The 19,180-nt window shown below is 46.8% G+C and overlaps 1 protein-coding gene across 1 annotated transcript; it reads left to right on the top strand.

Annotated features, from left to right (window-relative positions):
• Positions 1-275: 275 nt before the first annotated feature.
• Positions 276-19,180, top strand: LOC137589345 (cyclic nucleotide-gated cation channel-like). Its single transcript, XM_068307034.1, has 10 exons — positions 276-383; positions 1,193-1,303; positions 1,430-1,621; positions 1,701-1,811; positions 14,650-14,756; positions 14,865-15,352; positions 15,446-15,724; positions 15,810-15,908; positions 18,545-18,922; positions 18,995-19,180. Exons 1-10 carry the CDS (start codon positions 295-297, stop codon positions 19,178-19,180), a joined length of 2,040 nt encoding a protein of 679 aa, XP_068163135.1. The 5' UTR covers positions 276-294.

Below are 19,180 nucleotides of genomic sequence, written 5' to 3'. Positions count from 1 at the left end.
GCTGAGGGATGAGTAACACAGCATCTGGAGATTTATCTGGAAATCCATCAGGTCTGTTGACTCTGGACATCTTGTGTTGTCATTTACAGCTTGTTGCTATGCCATCTGGTTTCCGTGGTGATGTGTGATACAGCATGATGACCAGATAACCTTCCTTCTCTCACAGTGGCTTCAACATTGCGTGTGTGTTGGTCAGTCTGTGGGTTCTTTCTGTGTGTGTGTGTGTGTGTGTGTGTGTGTGTGTGTGTGTGTGTGTGTGTGTGTGTGACAATGGCGTCATGGCGTGTTCTTAGCATGACAGGTGGGCCTCGGGATTCACACAGACTGTCAGCCAAAACCTGGACGGAGGAGGAGAGTGAGCGGGCCGACAGCACACTGAGCAGGTACCCAGACTGATGTTCACACTCACACTGTAAAGACAGGCAATGTCCAAAAACTATTACAACTAACCATCAGTCTAAAGTTTACATTTTTAAATGTATTCATGTAAATGGAACTGACGTTTTCTATTTAGCTGCACCAATCAGTGTTTCCACATCTTCACAATGGAATGAGTGTGTTTAATTTCGGAGGTGGTAACCAGATATTCTGTGGCGCCCACTACAGTACAAAGTGTGTTGTGCTCCTTCCTGACAGGTCTGGTCTCCTACCTGTTGTTAGTCCCTGCATCAGCGCCGGTTCAGGAGTTTAACCACTTCTGACATGCTTTGCAAAATTCATTGTGACTCCAGTTCCTGAACAGATTTCTGATCCAATTGTTTTCTAAAACACAAATCCATTTAGTTGTAATACATCTTTTATTTTTTTAATCAGCTTGCAATCCAATCAGACAAGCATGGTGAAGCACAGTGTGTTACTGTTAGCACCCCTATAATTGCTGCTGTTTTTGTTTTTTATCAGACCTTGTGGACATATTAATAATAATTTGATTTATTAATTGGTGAGAAATGCTTTGTCTATGTCTGAAAATGGTGATAACTATTTATTAAAATCTTCATCTTCTTCACTCCATGTCGGTGTTGTGTTTCTCACTAGACTCTAGAAGTATCTGCAATATAAGTTCTCGTTACCCAGTTACTCTTGACATGTACTGTGGTGTGGTGTGTGTGTGTGTGTGTGTGTGTGTGTGTGTGTGTGTGTGTGTGTGTGTGTGTGTGTGTGTGTGTGTGTGTGTGTGTGTGATCGTTTGTAGAGCACAGTCGATGTGTGATGACACGTCTTCAGAGCTTCAGAGAATGGCAGCCAATGACAGAACAGATATAAATTCCCAGAATTCTTTTCGTGGGAGAGGAGCTCTTTCCAGGTACATGATGGCTTCACTGTTTCTCATCACAAGACGTCATCAGAACTCTTTTACATCCAGTGTGTTCCAGCATTAGCAGGGGAGAATGTTTGGTTGATGCGGTTTCTGCCAACCGACTGTCTCCAGGATTGTTGGGATGGTGATGACTCTGAGAGAATGGGCTCAGAAGAGTCTGACAGAGGAGACGGAGAGGCCCGACTCCTTCTTGGAGCGTTTCAGGGGCCCAGCCCACGGCGAAATGCAAGCACCCCCCAGCAGGTTTAGTCGTAGCCACACGGGTTCGGAGGCCGACCATGAAGTCAGACGCTCCAGTCGCCGGTGAGGAGGCAGAAAGCAGCGCCGGACTCGTTTTCTGTTCCGTCAATTTGCATGTCAGTCACGTCCCCCCCTCTACCAGCAGGAGGACCTTCAACATCATGGTCCTGTCACCGTCTGATGATGCGTACTACCACTGGCTGATGCTGATTGGTGCTGCTGTCTTTTACAACTGGACTCTTCTAGTTGTCAGGTCAGTAAACATTAGTGTGCATACAGCAACACCAGCTTATTGAAAGACACCCTAGTCTAAAGATATATTCATTCATTCAGTCATTCATCTTCCAACCCGATTAATCCGCTAACGCAGGTCGCGGGGTAGCCAGTGCCTATCCTGGCAGTCTCAGGGCGTGAGGCGGGGGACACTCCGGGCACGACGCCAGTGTACTGCGGAGCCACATAGAAGCAAACAATCATTCACACACACACTCACTCCTATGGACAATGTGGGACCGGCCAATCAACCTGAAGCGCATGCTTTTGGAGGTGGGAGGAAGCCGGAGAAGCCGGAGACACGGGGAGAGCATGCGAACTCCGCACAGGGCAGGACTCGAACCCGGGTCCGCCGTGTTGCGAGGCAGCAGCGCTAACCACTGCGCCACCGTGCCGCCCTCTAAAGATATTTTTTTATTTTTATTATTAACATTAATATTGTCATTGTTTTCCAAATACTGTTTTGAATTAATATTTTATAGTTTTCCTTTTTGCCCCTGCTCTGTCCCTGATAAATGTGGCATCAGAGTGGATAGATAATTCTAGCATTTGTAAAACTGAAAGCAGCAATATGATGAAAGACGCTATCAAATATTAATGCTGACATCCATAAAAACACAAGACATATCTTAAAGGGACAGTAAAGTTAAAATGAACCAGGTCTGTATATGAAGTACATAAATGTAAAAAAAAGGCTTGGTGGCATTTTTATTTTTTTATTTGCAACGGGGACTTAGGAAAATGAAATTTATTGGCAGTTATGGAGCGCGCCATGACAGCGGAAGTGACGCAACCAGAGAACACAGGGTGAATCCATATCAATGCAGATAAAGCAAGCGACAACCTAAAGAGCCAGCATTTTCGTATTTATCTGAATATCGCCAAAAATAATGTCGTCATCATTGGAAACTGAAGACATGTTCCCAGTGAACCCACCTGGGGGGTAATTATTCCATATAATTACCACCTGATGTACAAGGAGGATGAGAGTTTGTCCATATCTAGCGACTCATCCCAGGTATCTTCATCCGAATCACATTCTAACAAGAGATATCCAATTAGTTATAATGTCCTGGTTTGGTTTACTGTGTGTATGGAAAAGTTAAAGGGGCCCTATTATGAAAATCACACTTTTTCAGGTCTCTACATATACATAGTGGTCCTCCCTAACCCGACCAACTCCTAGAATCTAGTAAAGAAACACTTCCTGCATCAATAGATATTTGGAGTTTTAGGAAGTCATGAACCGGACCGAGTCAAAACGATCGGATTGCTAAAAACCCCGTTCGTGACGTCTTTGCCTTTCGTGACGTATTTTATGTCACAGACTGCGCTATCTGATTGATGATATTGATTGGTTGACATGCCCAAGGGCGTGGCAATCCCAGAAGGGGGAGTTCATCCATGCTACGGTAGTAATGTCCTAGCTCAGAGCTACACAGTGACACGCTGTTGGACTCAGTTAGCATTTGGCTAACTAGTTAGAGGTCCAATTCAGTCATGTGTGTGAGCGTGTGCGCGCGCGTGTGTGGTTCGCGATCAGGATACTGTAGTGGTGTGTGGTAATGACCTGGATCAGAGCTACACACTGAAAGTTCCTCACAAGCTGTGAATTCAGCTAGCATTTGGCTAACTAGTTAGTCGTTGGTGTGTGTGTGTGTGTGTGTGTGTGTATGTGTGTCCACCCGAGGCTATCCCCAGCATCACAGTGAACACATAACCAGTTGTATATTAATTACTAATTCTGTTTTTTGGTGAATGAAAGCAGCTTTAGCTCTTCTAAATGATCAGAGAGCTGCGTGTATCGACACACACAGACACACACACACGCAAGAAAATACAAGAGGAAAAACTTGGTCTTGCCGGTTAAATCCCATGTTCCATTAGTTTGCGTTAGCTTAGCTCCCTTGTTATCCACAAGCTCTCGTTTCCATAACGATTTTCAGAAAACAGTGTAATGATCTCACCGGCCGGTCCAATCATGTTTACACAATGAGCCACAAGTTTTTGCCCAGCAAAGACTGAGGAAGCAGGTCCACGCTAAGCGCTGAAAAATCAACTGCTATATCATGAAAAACAAGAGTGCAAAACATGAAAATTATAACAAAATATGCAGCGGTGAAGTTACTGAACGTTAAAAAAGTTGCAGACAATTGCGATCGATCCGAAATGCCGGCGCATTCGAGTGGTAAACAAACGAACATGAACACCAGGGGAGGGCAGTGTTGATTGGTCAGCTCAGGAGGAGGGACATAGGGAAAGCTCAGAGGGGGGAGGAGAGACGGAGCTGAGAGCTACGTCCCATTAAAACCGTCCGTCACAGAGCAGTGGAGGATATGTCAATATTCAATAAAAGATATTGAGGGCCATGGATCACATTGAGACAAGACATTTCAAGTACATTGTAGTTAGACATCTGGCAGCTGAATTACATGAATTAAAAAAAGCATAACATGGGACCTTTTTAATCGCGCTACCGATGCTAACCTGCTAGGCCGTCAATGGGATTTTCCATATTTTATTAGCATTGAGCTAACCACCATTTGAAACTGTTGGACTTTGTGAAGTTAATGTAGCCACTGAGATGCCTGAGAACTCAGAATAGAGTTCAGGAGCATTAAATGACTAAATTGTGAGACTTGTCATGCTCATGGCTCATGAACAGGCCATAGATATTGAAAATTGGTACAAGCCATGGTCCAATAATGGGCAGAAACAAGGATCCTCCCCCAAGACTAAAAACTTATTAGAGAATAAAAATCAACACAAACACCAACGGACCTATCAGGTCTCAATTACCTGCATGAGCACTGCAGGATGGCCGGGATGACTGCAGTCAGGGAGCCAATCGAGGCCAGAGCCCGACACACACACTCACTTTTGTGACAAAGAAATCTAAGATCACATACAAAGCACATAAACTATAAGGGTTTACTGTAAGACCCAAATGCGAAGCACGAGAGGTAAGTAAAAAAAAGAAATTTATTTAACAAAAATGTGGAGAGATGGTGGACCAGATGACCAGGCTGAACAGGTGAGTCGGCAGGAGGTAAGTAGTTGAAGCAGTCAGATGGGCTGGAAAATGATCAGGCAAACAGGCAGCAGACCGGAACTAGAAACATGGAGAGAACAGAGTTACCACAATCACGAACTGGTGATGAATGGTGGGAAGCTGGTCCTCATGAAGGTCAGGAAATTGGAAAATAGAAGACAGGTGTGCTGCTCTGCTGCCAGGAGTGGCCACACCCAGGTAGGTGGGACCCAGGTGTGACACCGAAGAGGAGAGAGAGAGAAGGAGCAACTGCCAATTCTGACAGTACCCCCCCCTCAACGACCGCCTCCCAGCGGTCCACCAGGCTTGCCAGGATGGGCACGGTAAAAGTCCACAGGGTCAGGGTCCAAAATCAGGCTGCGAGACACCCAGGAATGCTTCTCTGGGCCATAACCCTCCCAATCAACCCAAAACCGGTAACCCCGGCCACGGTGGTGAACATTCAAAAGACGGCGAACGGTAAATGCCGGATGGTCATCAACGACCCGGAGGAGAAGAGGGGGATCGGCAGGATGGCAGAGAGGACTAGAATGGACCGGTTTCAGCTGAGAAACATGGAAGGTAAGGTGAATCTTAATGGAAGGAGTCAACCTTAGACGAACAGTGGCAGGATCGACGACCTCCACAACTTCGAATGGGCCAATGAACCGGGGTGCCAATTTTCAGGACTCCACCTGTAGGGGGATGTTTTTTGCTGCCAGCCACACTGTCTGAACTACTTGGTAGGGTTGTGTCAGAATCTGGCGTCTATCTATAAATCTCCCAGCAGGGCCAAACATGCTCTTGGACGGATGGAACAGCAATCGTTGCTTCCTGTTCAGGAAACAGTGGAGGCAAATATCCAAGAGCACATTCAAAAGGTGACATACCAGTAGCAGCTGACAGGAGAGAGTTGTGTGCGAATTCCACCCGTGGAAGATGCAAACCCCAGTCTGCGGGATTCTGCGCCACAACACAACGAAGGGCAGCCTCCAAGTGTTGATTGGCTCATTCACGCTGGCCATTAGTTTCAGGATGAAAACCAGAGGAAAGACTTACTCGAGCACCTAAAGCTTCACAGAACTGCCTCCAAACATGAGAGATGAACTGTGGTCCTTTATCCGACACAATGTCCACTGGGGTCCCAGTAAACGGAAGACATGCTGAACCAGCAGGTCAGCAGTCTCTTTGGCAGTAGGAAGCTTGGGTAAAGGCACAAAATGAACAGATTTAGAGGAACGATCGATTATTGTTGTAATGATGGAGTTACCTTGTGAGACGGGAAGACCGGAACTGAAGTCAAGGGCTATGTGAGACCAGGGACGAGTAGGGACAGGCAAAGGGCGGAGGAGACCAGCTGGCTGTTGGTTTGAAGTTTTACCTCTGGCACAAACTGTGCAGGCTAGAACATAGTCTCTGGTGTCCTTCTCCATCGCTGGCCACCAGAAATGGCGTCTGAGGAGGGCAAGGGTTCGACGAATCCCGGGATGGCAGGCAAATCGAGACGTATGCCCCCAATGGATGACCCGAGAACGGACAGCCTGAGGAACATACAAACAATTGGGAGGACCATTACCCGGATCAGGATCATTCTCTTGGGCTCTCCTGATGCAGGAGTCAATCACCCAGGTAACTGCAGAAACCACACAAGATGGAGGGAGAATAGTTTCAGGAGTGTCAGGGGAGTCTGCTGGGGAAAACTGTCCAGAAAAGGCATCTGGCTTTGTGTTTCTTGAACCGGGTCGATAGGTCAAAGTGAAATTAAAATGTCCAAAAAACAAGGCCAATCTAGCCTGACGGGAGTTGAGCCGCTTAGCAGACTGGATGTAGGACAAGTTCTAATGATCCGTCCAGACAATAAACGGGTGTTCAGCTCCCTCCAGATAGTGTCGCCACTCTTCCAAGGCTAGCTTGACAGCAAGTAATTCCCGATCACCTATGGTGTAATTCTGTTCTGCAGGGGACAATCGGCATGAGAAAAAGGCACAAGGACGCAGCTTTTGGCACAGAAGCAGATCGCTGTGACAAAACGGCCCCAACACCAGAATCTGAAGCATCAACCTCAAAGACGAACTGCAGGGTTGGGTCAGGATGAGTGAGAACCGGTGCTGATGTGAAACTTTTCTTCAGAGCCTGACAGGCTTCATTTGAGTCTGTAGACCACACAAAAGGAATCCTGGAGGACGTGAGACGAGTTTGCGGAGCTGCTACACAACTGTAGTTCTTGATAAAACGGCGGTAAAAATTAGCAAAACCAAGAAACCTCTGAAGTTGCTTACGTGTCTCTGGGACTGGCCACTGTGATACTGCTTGAATCTTTGAGGCATCTGGTTTCACCTGCCCGCTATCAATGATGTATCCAAGGGAACCCGACTGATTCGACATGGAACTCACATTTCTCAGCCTTGGCAAATAGTTTGTTCTCCAACAGTCTCTAACACCTGGCGGACGTGGGCAACATGCTCATCTAAAGAAGAAGAGAAAATTAAAATGTCGTCCAGGTAGACAAACACAAAACAATTCAAAAAGTCCCTCAAAATATCATTGACTAGGGCCTGAAAAACTGCCGGAGCATTTGTCAATCCGAAAGGCATTACAGGATATTCAAAATGGCCCAAATGAGTATTGAATGTCGTTTTCCACTCGTCCCCTTCGCGAATGCACACCAGATGATACGCATTGCGAAGGTCTAGTTTAGAAAAAATGGTAGCTTTGTGAAGAGGCTGAAAAGCAGAATTTATGAGGGGAAGAGGGTATTTGTTTTTTACAGTGATGTTATTTAATCCTCGGTAGTCAATGCAGGGACGAAGTGTGCCATCCTTCTTGCTGACAAAAAACATGCACCAACAGGAGAGGACAAAGGTCTGATTACACCGGCCACTAGAGAGTCTTTAACATACTGCCCCATCGTTTCTAGTTTGGACATTTTCGAAGTTTGGGTTATGTTTCTTTAACCAAGGATATTCCGAAATTCTGAGGTGAAGAAATTAACTTAAAATGTAATTGTTCCTGATGGTTGCCTGACAACAAAAGTTTGACTGGTTCCGAGCAGTGATTAGATGTTAATCTCCCATCTAAAGCATTTGCCGCTAGTGGGGTAGCAAGGGCTACCTTATCTAACCCAGTTTGTTGAGCCAGATTATAGTCCATAAAATTATCTTCAGCCCCGGAATCCACCAGGGCAGTCAACAGCAGGGCAGAGTTATTGATACAGAGCATAGCAGGAAGTAACATTTTTGTTGGGGAATTAGCAGTAGAAACGTGGCTCACCAGCACCCCCATATTTACTGATGAGCCCTATCTTTTGGCTGAATAGGACATGTGGCAAGAAAAATGTCCCGGACTTCCGCAATATATACAAACAGCACTTTGATTCGACGTTGCCTCTCATCTGATGTTAGCTTCGCCCGACCCACCTGCATCGGCTCCTCTTCAGCAATTGCAGTAGTAGGAACGAAAGACATGTGGGGAGGGATTGCGCTGAACCTACGTGGTGGGACGCTGCGAGGGTTAGACGAGGTGGAAATATGGTGGCTGGAAAGCTCCCTACGGCGCTCCCGGATTCGATTGTCCATTTTAATTGATGTCAAAATCAAAGAATCTAAATTAGCTGGATCTTCTTTCAAAGCAAGTTCATCTTTCAATTGTTCGGAATGTCCATTCAAAAACACGCTCTGCAGAGCCAAATCATCCCACCCACTCTCGACTGCTAGAGTCCGAAATTCAACAGAATTCTGCTACGCTGCGAGTCCCCTGGGTAATTGAGCGGAGTCTTTTAGATGCTTCCCTTCCCCGGACCGGGTGGTCAAAAACTTTTCTCAACCCTTGTTCAAAAGTTGAATAATCATAGCGAATCTCCGGTTGACTTTGCCATTTTGCAGATGTCCAATCTAAACACACTTTATTGTCCACACAAACGGGAAAATTATCTTTACACTCCTTGTTGTACATGCATATACATATATGTGTTAGTAGCACAGCACACACAAACACTGTATACAGGCCCCTGTAAAGACAACACACTAGGGGCCTACTGGCATGCAATTAATCACACATGACTGTGGGAGGCGGAGTGATGGGTCGCAACTTCGGGGTGCGCCCAAATGAACAGCTTGTGGGGGGTATGGTGCCTTGCTCATGGGTGCCTCGGCAGTGGCTGGGAGGTGAGCTGAAGCCCCCACTGTCAGCTCACACTCTGAAGATGACCAGTGGGAGCGGGATTCGAACCACCGATGGCTAGGTGATTTCTGGTCCTAAGACGTTTGCTCTACTGCTGAGCCACTGCCACCCCAGTGGAGAAGTCCCATAATAAAAGCAATTTTGGAAGTATCTGAGGCGTAAGTATTAGGCTTCTGACTAAAAATTAGTGAGCACTGAAGTAAAAAAAAACTCCCACATTTACCCATGTCACCTGAATAATGATCAGGGTCCGGAATGTGCACTTCTCTGGATGGTGGCAGTGGAGACTGAGAAGCAGCAGAGGCTTGAGGAATAAGTGGAACAGGCTGACCTTGGATACTGGATGTGGAGAGTTTGCTGACAAGTTCCTGGATCATACAGTTGAGCTGTGAAATCTGTGTTTGAGAAGTCTTCTGAATATCCAAGAGGTTATGCAGCAGCTGCTCATGTTATCCAAGCCGGGCTCCTTCATTTGCAAAAGCTAGGCGAACACGATCCAGATCGGTCCCCCCTGGGACCATGTGGCCAGTTCGTTCTCTCAGAGTTTACTGTAAGACCCAAATGCGAAGCACGAGAGGTAAGTAAAAAAAAGAAATTTATTTAACAAAATGTGGAGAGATGGTGGACCAGATGACCAGGTTGAACAGGTGAGTCGGCAGGAGGTAAGTAGTTGAAGCAGGCAGATGGGCTGGAAAGTGATCAGGCAACAGGCAGCAGACCGGAACTAGAAAAATGGAGAGAACAGAGGTACCACAAGTTGAGGTTGAGTCTCAAGAGCCACAGTGAAGATACTGACTAGCAGTACAAACAAACTGGCGATGAATGGTGGGAAGCTGGTCCTCATAAAGGTCTGGAAATTTGAAAATAGAAGACAGGTGTGCTGCTCTGCTGCCAGGAGTGGCCACGCCCAGGTAGGTGGAACCCAGGTGTGACACCAAAAAGGGGAGAGAGAGAAGAAGCAACTGCCAATCCTGACATAAACATAAAAACAGAAGACAACTTACAGCAGCATGTGTAGCAGTCAACTCCTAAGCCAGAAAGGAAGCATGGTAACACCTTATACCAATCCCTGGCTGATTGGTAGGAGGACCTGACTACTACCGAGCTCTGGCTCAGGAAGGACATTTTCAACCGGTCACATTAATCACAACTCTAGTTTATATTAATATGCCTTATATTTATGAATGTATCAGGATCAGGGCCTGACATGCAGTTTTTGTATGTTTTATTTCAGTGTCACAGATCTTCTCAGTAAAATCACCTGTCTATCATTTTTGATGTTGATTACTTTACGCGAGTGCCATAATCACGCGATAATCTGGTCATAAAAACATTTATACAATACCTCCAGTAGCTCCAGACATGAATTAATTATCCACTAAACCTTGGGAATTCAGAATAAATACTATGGGTTGTCCGAAAATGATCTTACCTTCAAATCTCTGGAAATCCTCCGAGGTAAAGTGTTCATGAAGATCCTCGGATCCTGGGTCACATTGACCCGGTTTATCCGTGCTCTCCATCTCCTTCCGAGCTTCCCAGAAGGTATTCTAAAGAACGACAGGTCTTTGTTGTTCTTGCTGTTCTGTTGACACAACCGTTCACCTCACAGGTAACCATGATATTTATCGAGTTAATCGCGTCGTTGATCGCATTGTCTTCTATGGCTGCCAAGCTACTTTTGTCGCCAGTGACACATGACGCCCACGTGACCACTGGATGCAGAAGCTGCTGCAGCGCAGATTTTAAGGTTTTCTGACCAAACGGATGATGCTACAGATATAAAATGTATTTTTTCTTCTATTTTTTTTTTGTAATGATGAATAACATATATATCACTTACAATTAAGTTTACTGTTCCTTTAATGGATTTCATCCATCCATCAATAGAACAGGGGTCTAGTTTATCCACACCTCAGAAAAGGCTGGGCAGAATTCCAGACACACTGAGTTTGTGTGTTTCTCATAATTGTTTTGTTTTTTTAACTTTATTTCTGTAATTTTCTTCTAATTGATTTTGTTTGCCTCTCCAAGGAACCATCACCTTAACGTGGTGGAGAGGTTTGTGTGCCCTAAGGATCCTGGGAGCTATGTTGTCGGGAGTCTTGTACTCCTGGTAGGGTCACCCAAGGCAAACAGGTCTCAGGTGAAGGGCCAGACAAAGAATGGTTCAAATATCCCATGAAAAACGGAAAAGGGAAAACTGTGACCCTGCCCGGAGGAAGCCCGGGGCCCACGTCTGGAGCCAGGCCTGGACGGAGGGCCCGTCAGCGAGCGCCTGGTGGCCGGGTCTGCCACGGGGCCCGGCCGGGCTTAGCCCGAAAAGGCAACGTGGATTCTTCCCACCCCTGTGGACCCACCACCCGCAGGGCAGACCGATGGGGTCGGGTGCGCTGCCATATGGGTGGCAGTGACGACAGGGGGTCACGACGGACCACACCCGGGCGGCAGAAGTTGGCTTTGGGGACGTGGAATGTCACCTCACTGGCGGGGAAGGAGCCGGAACTTGTGTTGGAGGTGGAGCGCTACCAGTTGGATCTGGTGGGGCTTACCTCCACGCATAGCCTCGGTTCTGGATCCAAACTCCTGGATAGGGGTTGGACCTTGTTTTACTCCGGAGTTGCGTCAGGCGTGAGGCGCAGGGCGGGTGTGGGGATACTCACAAGCCCCCGGCTGAGCGCCGCTGTGTTGGAGTTTACCCCGGTGGATGAGAGGGTCGCTTCCCTACGCCTTAAGGCTGTGGGGGGGAAAACTCTGACTGTTGTTTGTGCATATGCACCAAATATCAGTTCAGAGTATTCGGCCTTCTTGGGGTCCCTAAATGGGGTCCTTGAAGGGATCCCTGCAGGGGACTCCATTGTTCTCCTGGGGGACTTCAACGCACACGTCGGCAATGATGGAGACACTTGGAGGGGCGTGATTGGGAGGAATGGCCTCCCTGATCTGAACCCGAGCGGTGTTATGTTACTGGACTTCTGTGCTAGTCACGGATTGTTCATAACTAACACCATGTTCGAACACAAGGATGCTCATAAGTGTACCTGGTACCAGAGCACCCTGGGTCGGAGGTCAATGATTGATCTTGTGATCGTATCATCTGATCTTCGACCGTGTGTTTTGGACACTCGGGTGAAGAGAGGGGCAGAGCTGTCAACTGATCACCACCTGGTGGTGAGTTGGGTCCGTTGGCGGAGGAAACCTTTGGATAGACCTGGTAAGCCCAAACGAGTAGTGCGGGTGAACTGGGAACGTCTGGAGGAGGACTCTGTCCGTGAGGCCTTCAATTCACACCTCCGAAGGAGCTTCTCGTGCATCCCTGTGGAGGCTGGGGGCATTGAACCTGAATGGTCGATGTTCAAAGCTTCCATTGCTGAAGCTGCAGCTGAGAGCTGTGGTCTCAAGGTCTTGGGTGCCTCAAGGGGCGGTAACCCTCGAACACCGTGGTGGACCCCGGTGGTCAGGGAAGCCGTCCGACTGAAGAAGGAGGCCTTCAGGGGCATGTTGTCCCTGGGGACTCCTGAAGCAGTTGCAGGGTACCGACAGGCCAAAAGGACTGCAGCCTCGGCTGTGATGGAGGCAAAACAGAGGGTGTGGGAGGAGTTCGGAGAGGCCATGGAGAAGGACTATCGGACGGCACCAAAGTTGTTCTGGAGGACTGTCCGACACCTCAGGAGGGGGAAACGGGGAACCATCCAAGCTGTATACAGCAAAGATGGGACACTGTTGACCTCGACTGAGGAGGTTGTCGGTCGGTGGAAGGAACACTTTGAGGAACTCCTGAATCCAACTACCCCAAATGGCCCGTCCTCTGTTGCAGAGGCAGAGCTGGAGGATGATGGGGGATCAGAGTCAATCTCTCGGGGCGAAGTCACCGAGGTAGTTAAACAACTGCACGGTGGCAAAGCCCCGGGTATTGATGAGATTCGCCCGGAAATGCTGAAGGCTCTGGGTGTTGAGGGGCTGTCGTGGATGACACGCCTCTTTAACATTGCGTGGAAATCTGGGACAGTGCCGAAAGAGTGGCAGACTGGGGTGGTGGTTCCTCTTTTTAAAAAGGGGGACCAGAGGGTGTGTGCCAATTACAGGGGCATCACACTCCTCAGCCTCCCTGGGAAAGTTTACTCCAAGGTGCTGGAAAGGAGGGTCCGGCCGATTGTCGAGCCTCAGATTGAGGAGGAACAATGTGGGTTCCGTCCTGGTCGTGGAACAACGGACCAGCTTTTTACTCTCACAGGGATCCTAGAGGGGGCTTGGGAGTATGCCCATCCAGTCTACATGTGTTTTGTAGACTTGGAGAAGGCATATGATCGTGTCCCCAGGGATATACTGTGGGAAATACTGCGGGAGTATGGAGTGAGGGGGCCTCTTCTCAGGGCCATCCAATCCCTGTACGCCCAAAGTGAGAGCTGTGTTCGGGTTCTCGGCAGTAAGTCGGACTTGTTCCGAGTAGCTGTTGGCCTTCGCCAGGGCTGCGCTTTATCACCAATTCTGTTTGTGATTTTCATGGACAGGATATCGAGGCGTAGTCGTGGTGAGGAGGCTTTACAGTTTGGTGGCCTGAGGATTGCATCACTGCTTTTTGCAGATGATGTGGTCCTGTTTGCGTCATCAGCCTGTGACCTGCAGCGCTCACTGGTCCGGTTTGCAGCCGAGTGTGAAGCGGCGGGGATGAGGATTAGCACCTCCAAATCTGAGGCCATGGTCCTCAGCAGGAAACCGGTGGAATGCCTTCTCCAAGTGGGGAATGAGGTCCTTCCACAAGTGAAGGAGTTTAAGTATCTTGGGGTCCTGTTCACAAGTGAGGGAACAATGGAACGTGAGATTGGACGGAGAATTGGGGCAGCAGGAGCGGTATTGCAGTCGCTTTACCGCACTGTTGTCACAAAGAGGGAGCTAAGCCGAGAGGCAAAGCTCTCCATCTACCGTTCAATCTTCGTTCCTACCCTCACCTATGGTCATGAGCGATGGGTCATGACCGAAAGAACGAGATCGCGGATACAAGCGGCTGAAATGGGCTTTCTCAAGCGGATAGCTGGTGTCTCCCTTAGAGATAAGGTGAGAAACACTGCTGTTCGCGAGGGGCTCAGAGTAGAGCCGCTGCTCCTTCGCGTGGAAAGGAGTCAGTTGAGGTGGTTTGGGCATCTGGTGCGGATGCCTCTGGGACGCCTCCCTAGGGAGGTGTTTCTGGCACGTCCAGCTGGGAGGAGACCTCGGGGCAGACCCAGGACCAGGTGGAGGGATTATATCTCAACACTGGCCTGGGAACGCCTTGGGATCCCCCAGTCAGAGCTGGTGGATGTGGCCCGGGAAAGGGAAGTTTGGGGCTCCCTGTTGAAGCTGCTGCCCCCGCGACCCGATTCCGGATAAGCGGTGGAAGATGGATGGATGGATGGATGGATGATTTTGTTTGGACATATTTGAGGTGTAATTATTATTCTGGTCTGTCCACGTCAGTTTTTTATTACAATAACATATCTCTCCATCATTTTCATTCTCTGGCCTCTTGTCTTCATTGCCTTGAGTCTTTTTGTGTGCTTGCTTTTTTTTAGTTTACTGTCTCAATGTTCGGTGGTGTTCTGCCAGTGTCTCATCTGATCTGTTTCTGCAGGGCCTGTTTTGATGAGCTCCAGATGAAGAATGTGTTGGTGTGGCTGGTACTCGATTACATCTGTGATGGAGTCTATATCCTGGATATTGTGATACGTCTCCACACGGGTACTGAGAAAACGAGTGGCAACTTAAATATCCTTCCTTGCATGAAACAGTCTGATGTGATCTTGGGTTTTCTAATATCATTAACTGATTTTCATCACGTCCTTGAAGGTTTCTTGGACCAAGGCTTGATGGTGAACGACGTGCAGCGTCTCAGAGAAGCCTATGTGCGAACATCACAGTGTAAACTTGACATATGCTCCATCCTTCCGACTGACCTCCTCTACTTGACTGTAGGACTCAGCTACACTCCTCTTCTTCGATTCAACCGGCTGCTTCGCTTGCCACGCCTATTTGAATTTTTTGAACGCACTGAGACACGAACAGGTTACCCCAATGCTTTCCGCATCTGTAAGCTGGTTCTCTACATTCTTGTGATCATTCATTGGAACGCCTGCGGATACTACAGCTTCTCCAAGGTCATCGGACTGGGATCGGATTCTTGGGTTTATCCCAACGCATCAGATCCTGAGTTTGGATCCTTGACCAGAAGTTATGTGTACTGTCTGTACTGGTCCACACTGACCTTGACCACCATTGGCGAGACACCTCCTCCTGTTAGAGATGAGGAATATTTGTTCTTGATATTTGACTTTCTGGTAAGCACAGCATTTTAACTCGTATGATTGATACAAAAAGTCTTCTAGATCTCAGTTGTTCCAGTCTGGCTAAAGGTGGTATTTCTCACCCAGGTGGGTGTTCTGATTTTTGCCTCCATTGTGGGTAATGTTGGAGCCATGATCTCCAACATGAATGCAACCAGAGCAGCCTTTCAGAGCCGCGTTGACACCCTGAAACATTACATGCACTTCAGACATGTAAGCAAGGTGCTAGAGCAGCGGGTCATCCGCTGGTTTGATTACCTATGGACCAATCAGAAGACAACAGATGAGCAAGAAGTGCTGAGGAGTTTGCCCAATAAACTGAGAGCAGAGATTGCTATAAATGTTCACTTGGACACACTGAAGAAGGTACAACTGCAGCTCCATGCTTAAGTTTCACAAATCCAGGAATGCAATGTTTTTGCAAAAGTCAAAATGAACTCTGTGTTTACAGGTGCGTATTTTCCAGGACTGTGAGGCAGGCCTCCTTGTAGAATTGGTATTAAAACTTCGACCACAGGTTTTCAGTCCAGGAGACTACATATGTAGAAAGGTGAGTATTAATTAATGCTGTTTTGCTATATAAATCTCTTGTAAGCAATTATATAATACATATTGATCTATTAGGCACCGACTGAAATATTTATTAAAGCAAAAAATAAGTACTGTTCTCACAAATAAAGTACAGTGGTACCTCTACTTACAAAAGTAATTGGTTCCTTAAGAAATAACCTAAGTAGAACATTACGTAAGTAGAGACGCATTTTCCATGCAAATGCCCTAATCCGTTCCAAACCGTCCAAAATTCAGGCATAAATGTTTTATAAAGCATCAAAATGCAACAAATACATGTTACAATTAGATTATTACACAATAAATGAGAATTGTGCATAACTTAAAAAACAAAGAATGGAGCACATAATAATAATGACGGTCATTTACCTTTTAACTGCTGTCCTCATTGTTTTTTGCCCTCTTTGGTTCATGCCCCCTTGCCTCACCATGCCGAACAACAGAGTGAATTCCAGTCCTCCTTCTGAACTTCTCCAACCAGCCACACGATGCCTTAAACTCCTTAAACTTCCTTTTGTTTTAATAACATGGAGATTGTAGATGCATTAAGGCCATATTCTTTGGCGAGATCAACCAAACGCATCCCTTTTTCGTGCTTTTCTGTTATCTCTTGCTTTGTTTGTACGGACAAAAAAACTCTCTTCTTCGTCTTTTCTTTTCCTCTTTTCTCCGCCACTTTTTTGGGGTCCATAGTGAATACTCAAAAAGTTAATATATTTGAGCAAAACTATCAGAACACCTCACGGGTCGAGAGCCGAATGACGAGGACCCTGCATAAACACCGATCTAGCTCCACACAGAGGTCTCTCTTAGCCAATGAGATGCCAGGAAGATACTAGGTAATAGCCAATGGCAGAGCAGCTATGAGAATGTTGCTTTCAGGAACCTGTGGGAGCTGGGAGTATCAGCCCATACTGTATTTTTACCTTATGTAAGTCGAAATTTCTTTCGTAATTAGAGGCAATATTTTCCTACTGAGAAATTTCGTAAGTAGAAAATTTCATAAGTAGAGACATTCGTAAGTAGAGGTACCACTGTATGTAGAAGGCCAACACAGTCATGTTACCACATATACATAATGTAATATACAGAGGATTGAACAAGAAGATGTTCAAGAAGTTCAAAAATATCAATGAAAAAGAGCAGAGGTCTTTTACAAGCAAAATTAGAATTTGTTGTCTTGTTCAGGGTTTGCTTTGCTATTTTTCTTCACCTCTCAAATGACATCTGTTGTTATTAACTTTGAGTAATAAATACAGAACAATAAAAAAACACTTATGACATTTGGAACAGATTTCAAATGTCCCACACAGTGGTTGTATGTGGAATCCTCATCATTCTACATCTGATTAGTGGTAAAAGTAAAACCCACAGACTAAAGCCCTCAGAGGAGTTCTTACATTAAAACATTACCTAAGGTGTCAAACTGTGTCCTTCTAACACAATTATAAATTAATGGTGACACCATGAGAGCGTCGCAGGGCTAACACATTTCCGTCAGCGGTAGGCTGTATTTCAGTGGAGGAATCCACTATTGGTAGTGAGGTGGTGGAAAACATGGGATTACTGGAGCGTTATTGAAATTAAATTAATCAGGCCGTCTATGTTAGACCTCCAGACAGACAGTTATCATCTGTGCCTCCTCAGAGGTGTTTCCCTCCTTGATCAAAGAGTCCAACTTCGAATCTCAGTTGTTCTGTATGTTTATGCCATTTACACCATCACTGCTTATTGAGAAACTGAGAAATACCGGCTTCGGAAACCAGAAGCAGGATCTTGTCCAAGACCAGATAACAAGCAGAGATTACTCCAGCCTGGGAGTCTCTGCACTGCACTGCTTCACAATCAATTTTAAGGTCCTTTTATTAGTTTATAAAGTACTCAGTGGCCTCAGGCCTTCAGGTTAATCAGATTTATATTCATCCCATGACTGTTCCAGAACCCAAAGAAAAAAGCAAAAACCTTATTTTAATCAGGTTCATATATCTATCAATCTATGTATTATATTTTTATTCAATATGTTTATCATAATTCAATATTCTATATCTCTATATCAAAGGCAGTTTTTATTTTCATATTTCTGTTTTTCAAGCTCGTGCTTCATCTCTTCTTCTTTTCCCCTCAGGGGTCACCAGAGCAAATCAGTTGCCTCCATCTAACCCTGTCTTCTGCATCCTCTTCTCTCACACCAACTACCTTCATGTCCATTTTCACTACATGCATAAACCTCCTCTTTGGTCTCCCTCTAGGCCTCCTGACTGGCAGTTCAAAACTCAGCATCCTTCTACCAATATATTCACTATCTCTCCTCTGGACATGTCCAAACCATCTCAGTCTGGCCTCTCTGACTTTATCTCCAAAACCTCTAACATGTGCTGTCCCTCTGATGTACTCATTCCTGATCCTATCCATCCTGGTCACTCCCAGAGAGAACCTCATTATCTTCATCTCTGCTACCTCCAGCTCTGTCTCCTGTCTTTTCCTCAGTGACACTGTCTCTAGACCAAACAACATCGCTGGTCTCACCAGTTTCCTGCTACCTTTGTGCTTCACCTAATGTGCAATAATGCTGTTTAAAAGTATGGATCAATTTTCTCTGTTTTATTTTTCCCCAAGGGAGATGTGGGTAAGGAGATGTACATAATAAAAGATGGCCAGCTGGCAGTGGTGGGGGACGATGGGGTCACCCAGTTCGCGGTCCTCACCTCAGGAAGCTGCTTTGGAGAAATCAGCATCCTGAACATCAGCGGCAGCAAGATGGGGAATAGACGTACTGCGAACATCCGGAGTCTGGGATACTCGGACCTGTTCTGCCTTTCGAAACAAGACCTCATGGAAGCGCTTCAGGAGTTCCCCCATGCCAGGGCACAGCTTGAGCAGAGGGGGCGGGACATTCTGCGGAAAGAGGGGCTTCTGGAGGAAGTAAACGTGTCTGCAGGAGAGGACCTGGAGGAGAAGGTTGAGAGGCTGGAAACCAGTCTGGACCGGCTCCAGGTCAGTACTGGTACCGCCACCGCTGCTTGCTTCCGTCATTACACAGACAACCAATGAGCACCTTCCTTTCAGACATGTTTGGCCCGACTGCAGAGTGAGTTCAGTGCTTCCCAACTTCGACTGAAGCAGCGAATCACAACACTGGAACACAACATCACCACAGCTGCCCCGGGAAGTGGCTTCCTGTCTGATGCTGATGGTAACGACAGTGTTTCTGGTGGTGATGGTGTGCGCAGTGAGATCAACATCCGGCTCTGA

The sequence above is a fragment of the Antennarius striatus genome, chromosome 22 (genome assembly GCF_040054535.1).
Source record: "Antennarius striatus isolate MH-2024 chromosome 22, ASM4005453v1, whole genome shotgun sequence".
NCBI classification, from domain to species: domain Eukaryota; kingdom Metazoa; phylum Chordata; class Actinopteri; order Lophiiformes; family Antennariidae; genus Antennarius; species Antennarius striatus.
Note: the sequence above shows the minus strand (reverse complement) of the source record. Positions and strands in the feature narration are given on the sequence as shown.

Excerpts from the sequence above, each read along its gene's own strand:
- LOC137589345 (XM_068307034.1), top strand. The coding sequence starts at position 295 with ATGACAGGTGGGCCTCGGGATTCACACAGACTGTCAGCCAAAACCTGG. Across the intron at positions 1,622-1,700 it reads GTCAGACGCTCCAGTCGCCG|CAGGAGGACCTTCAACATCA; the intron begins GTGAGGAGGCAG and ends CCCCTCTACCAG. Across the intron at positions 18,923-18,994 it reads CCAGTCTGGACCGGCTCCAG|ACATGTTTGGCCCGACTGCA; the intron begins GTCAGTACTGGT and ends CCTTCCTTTCAG.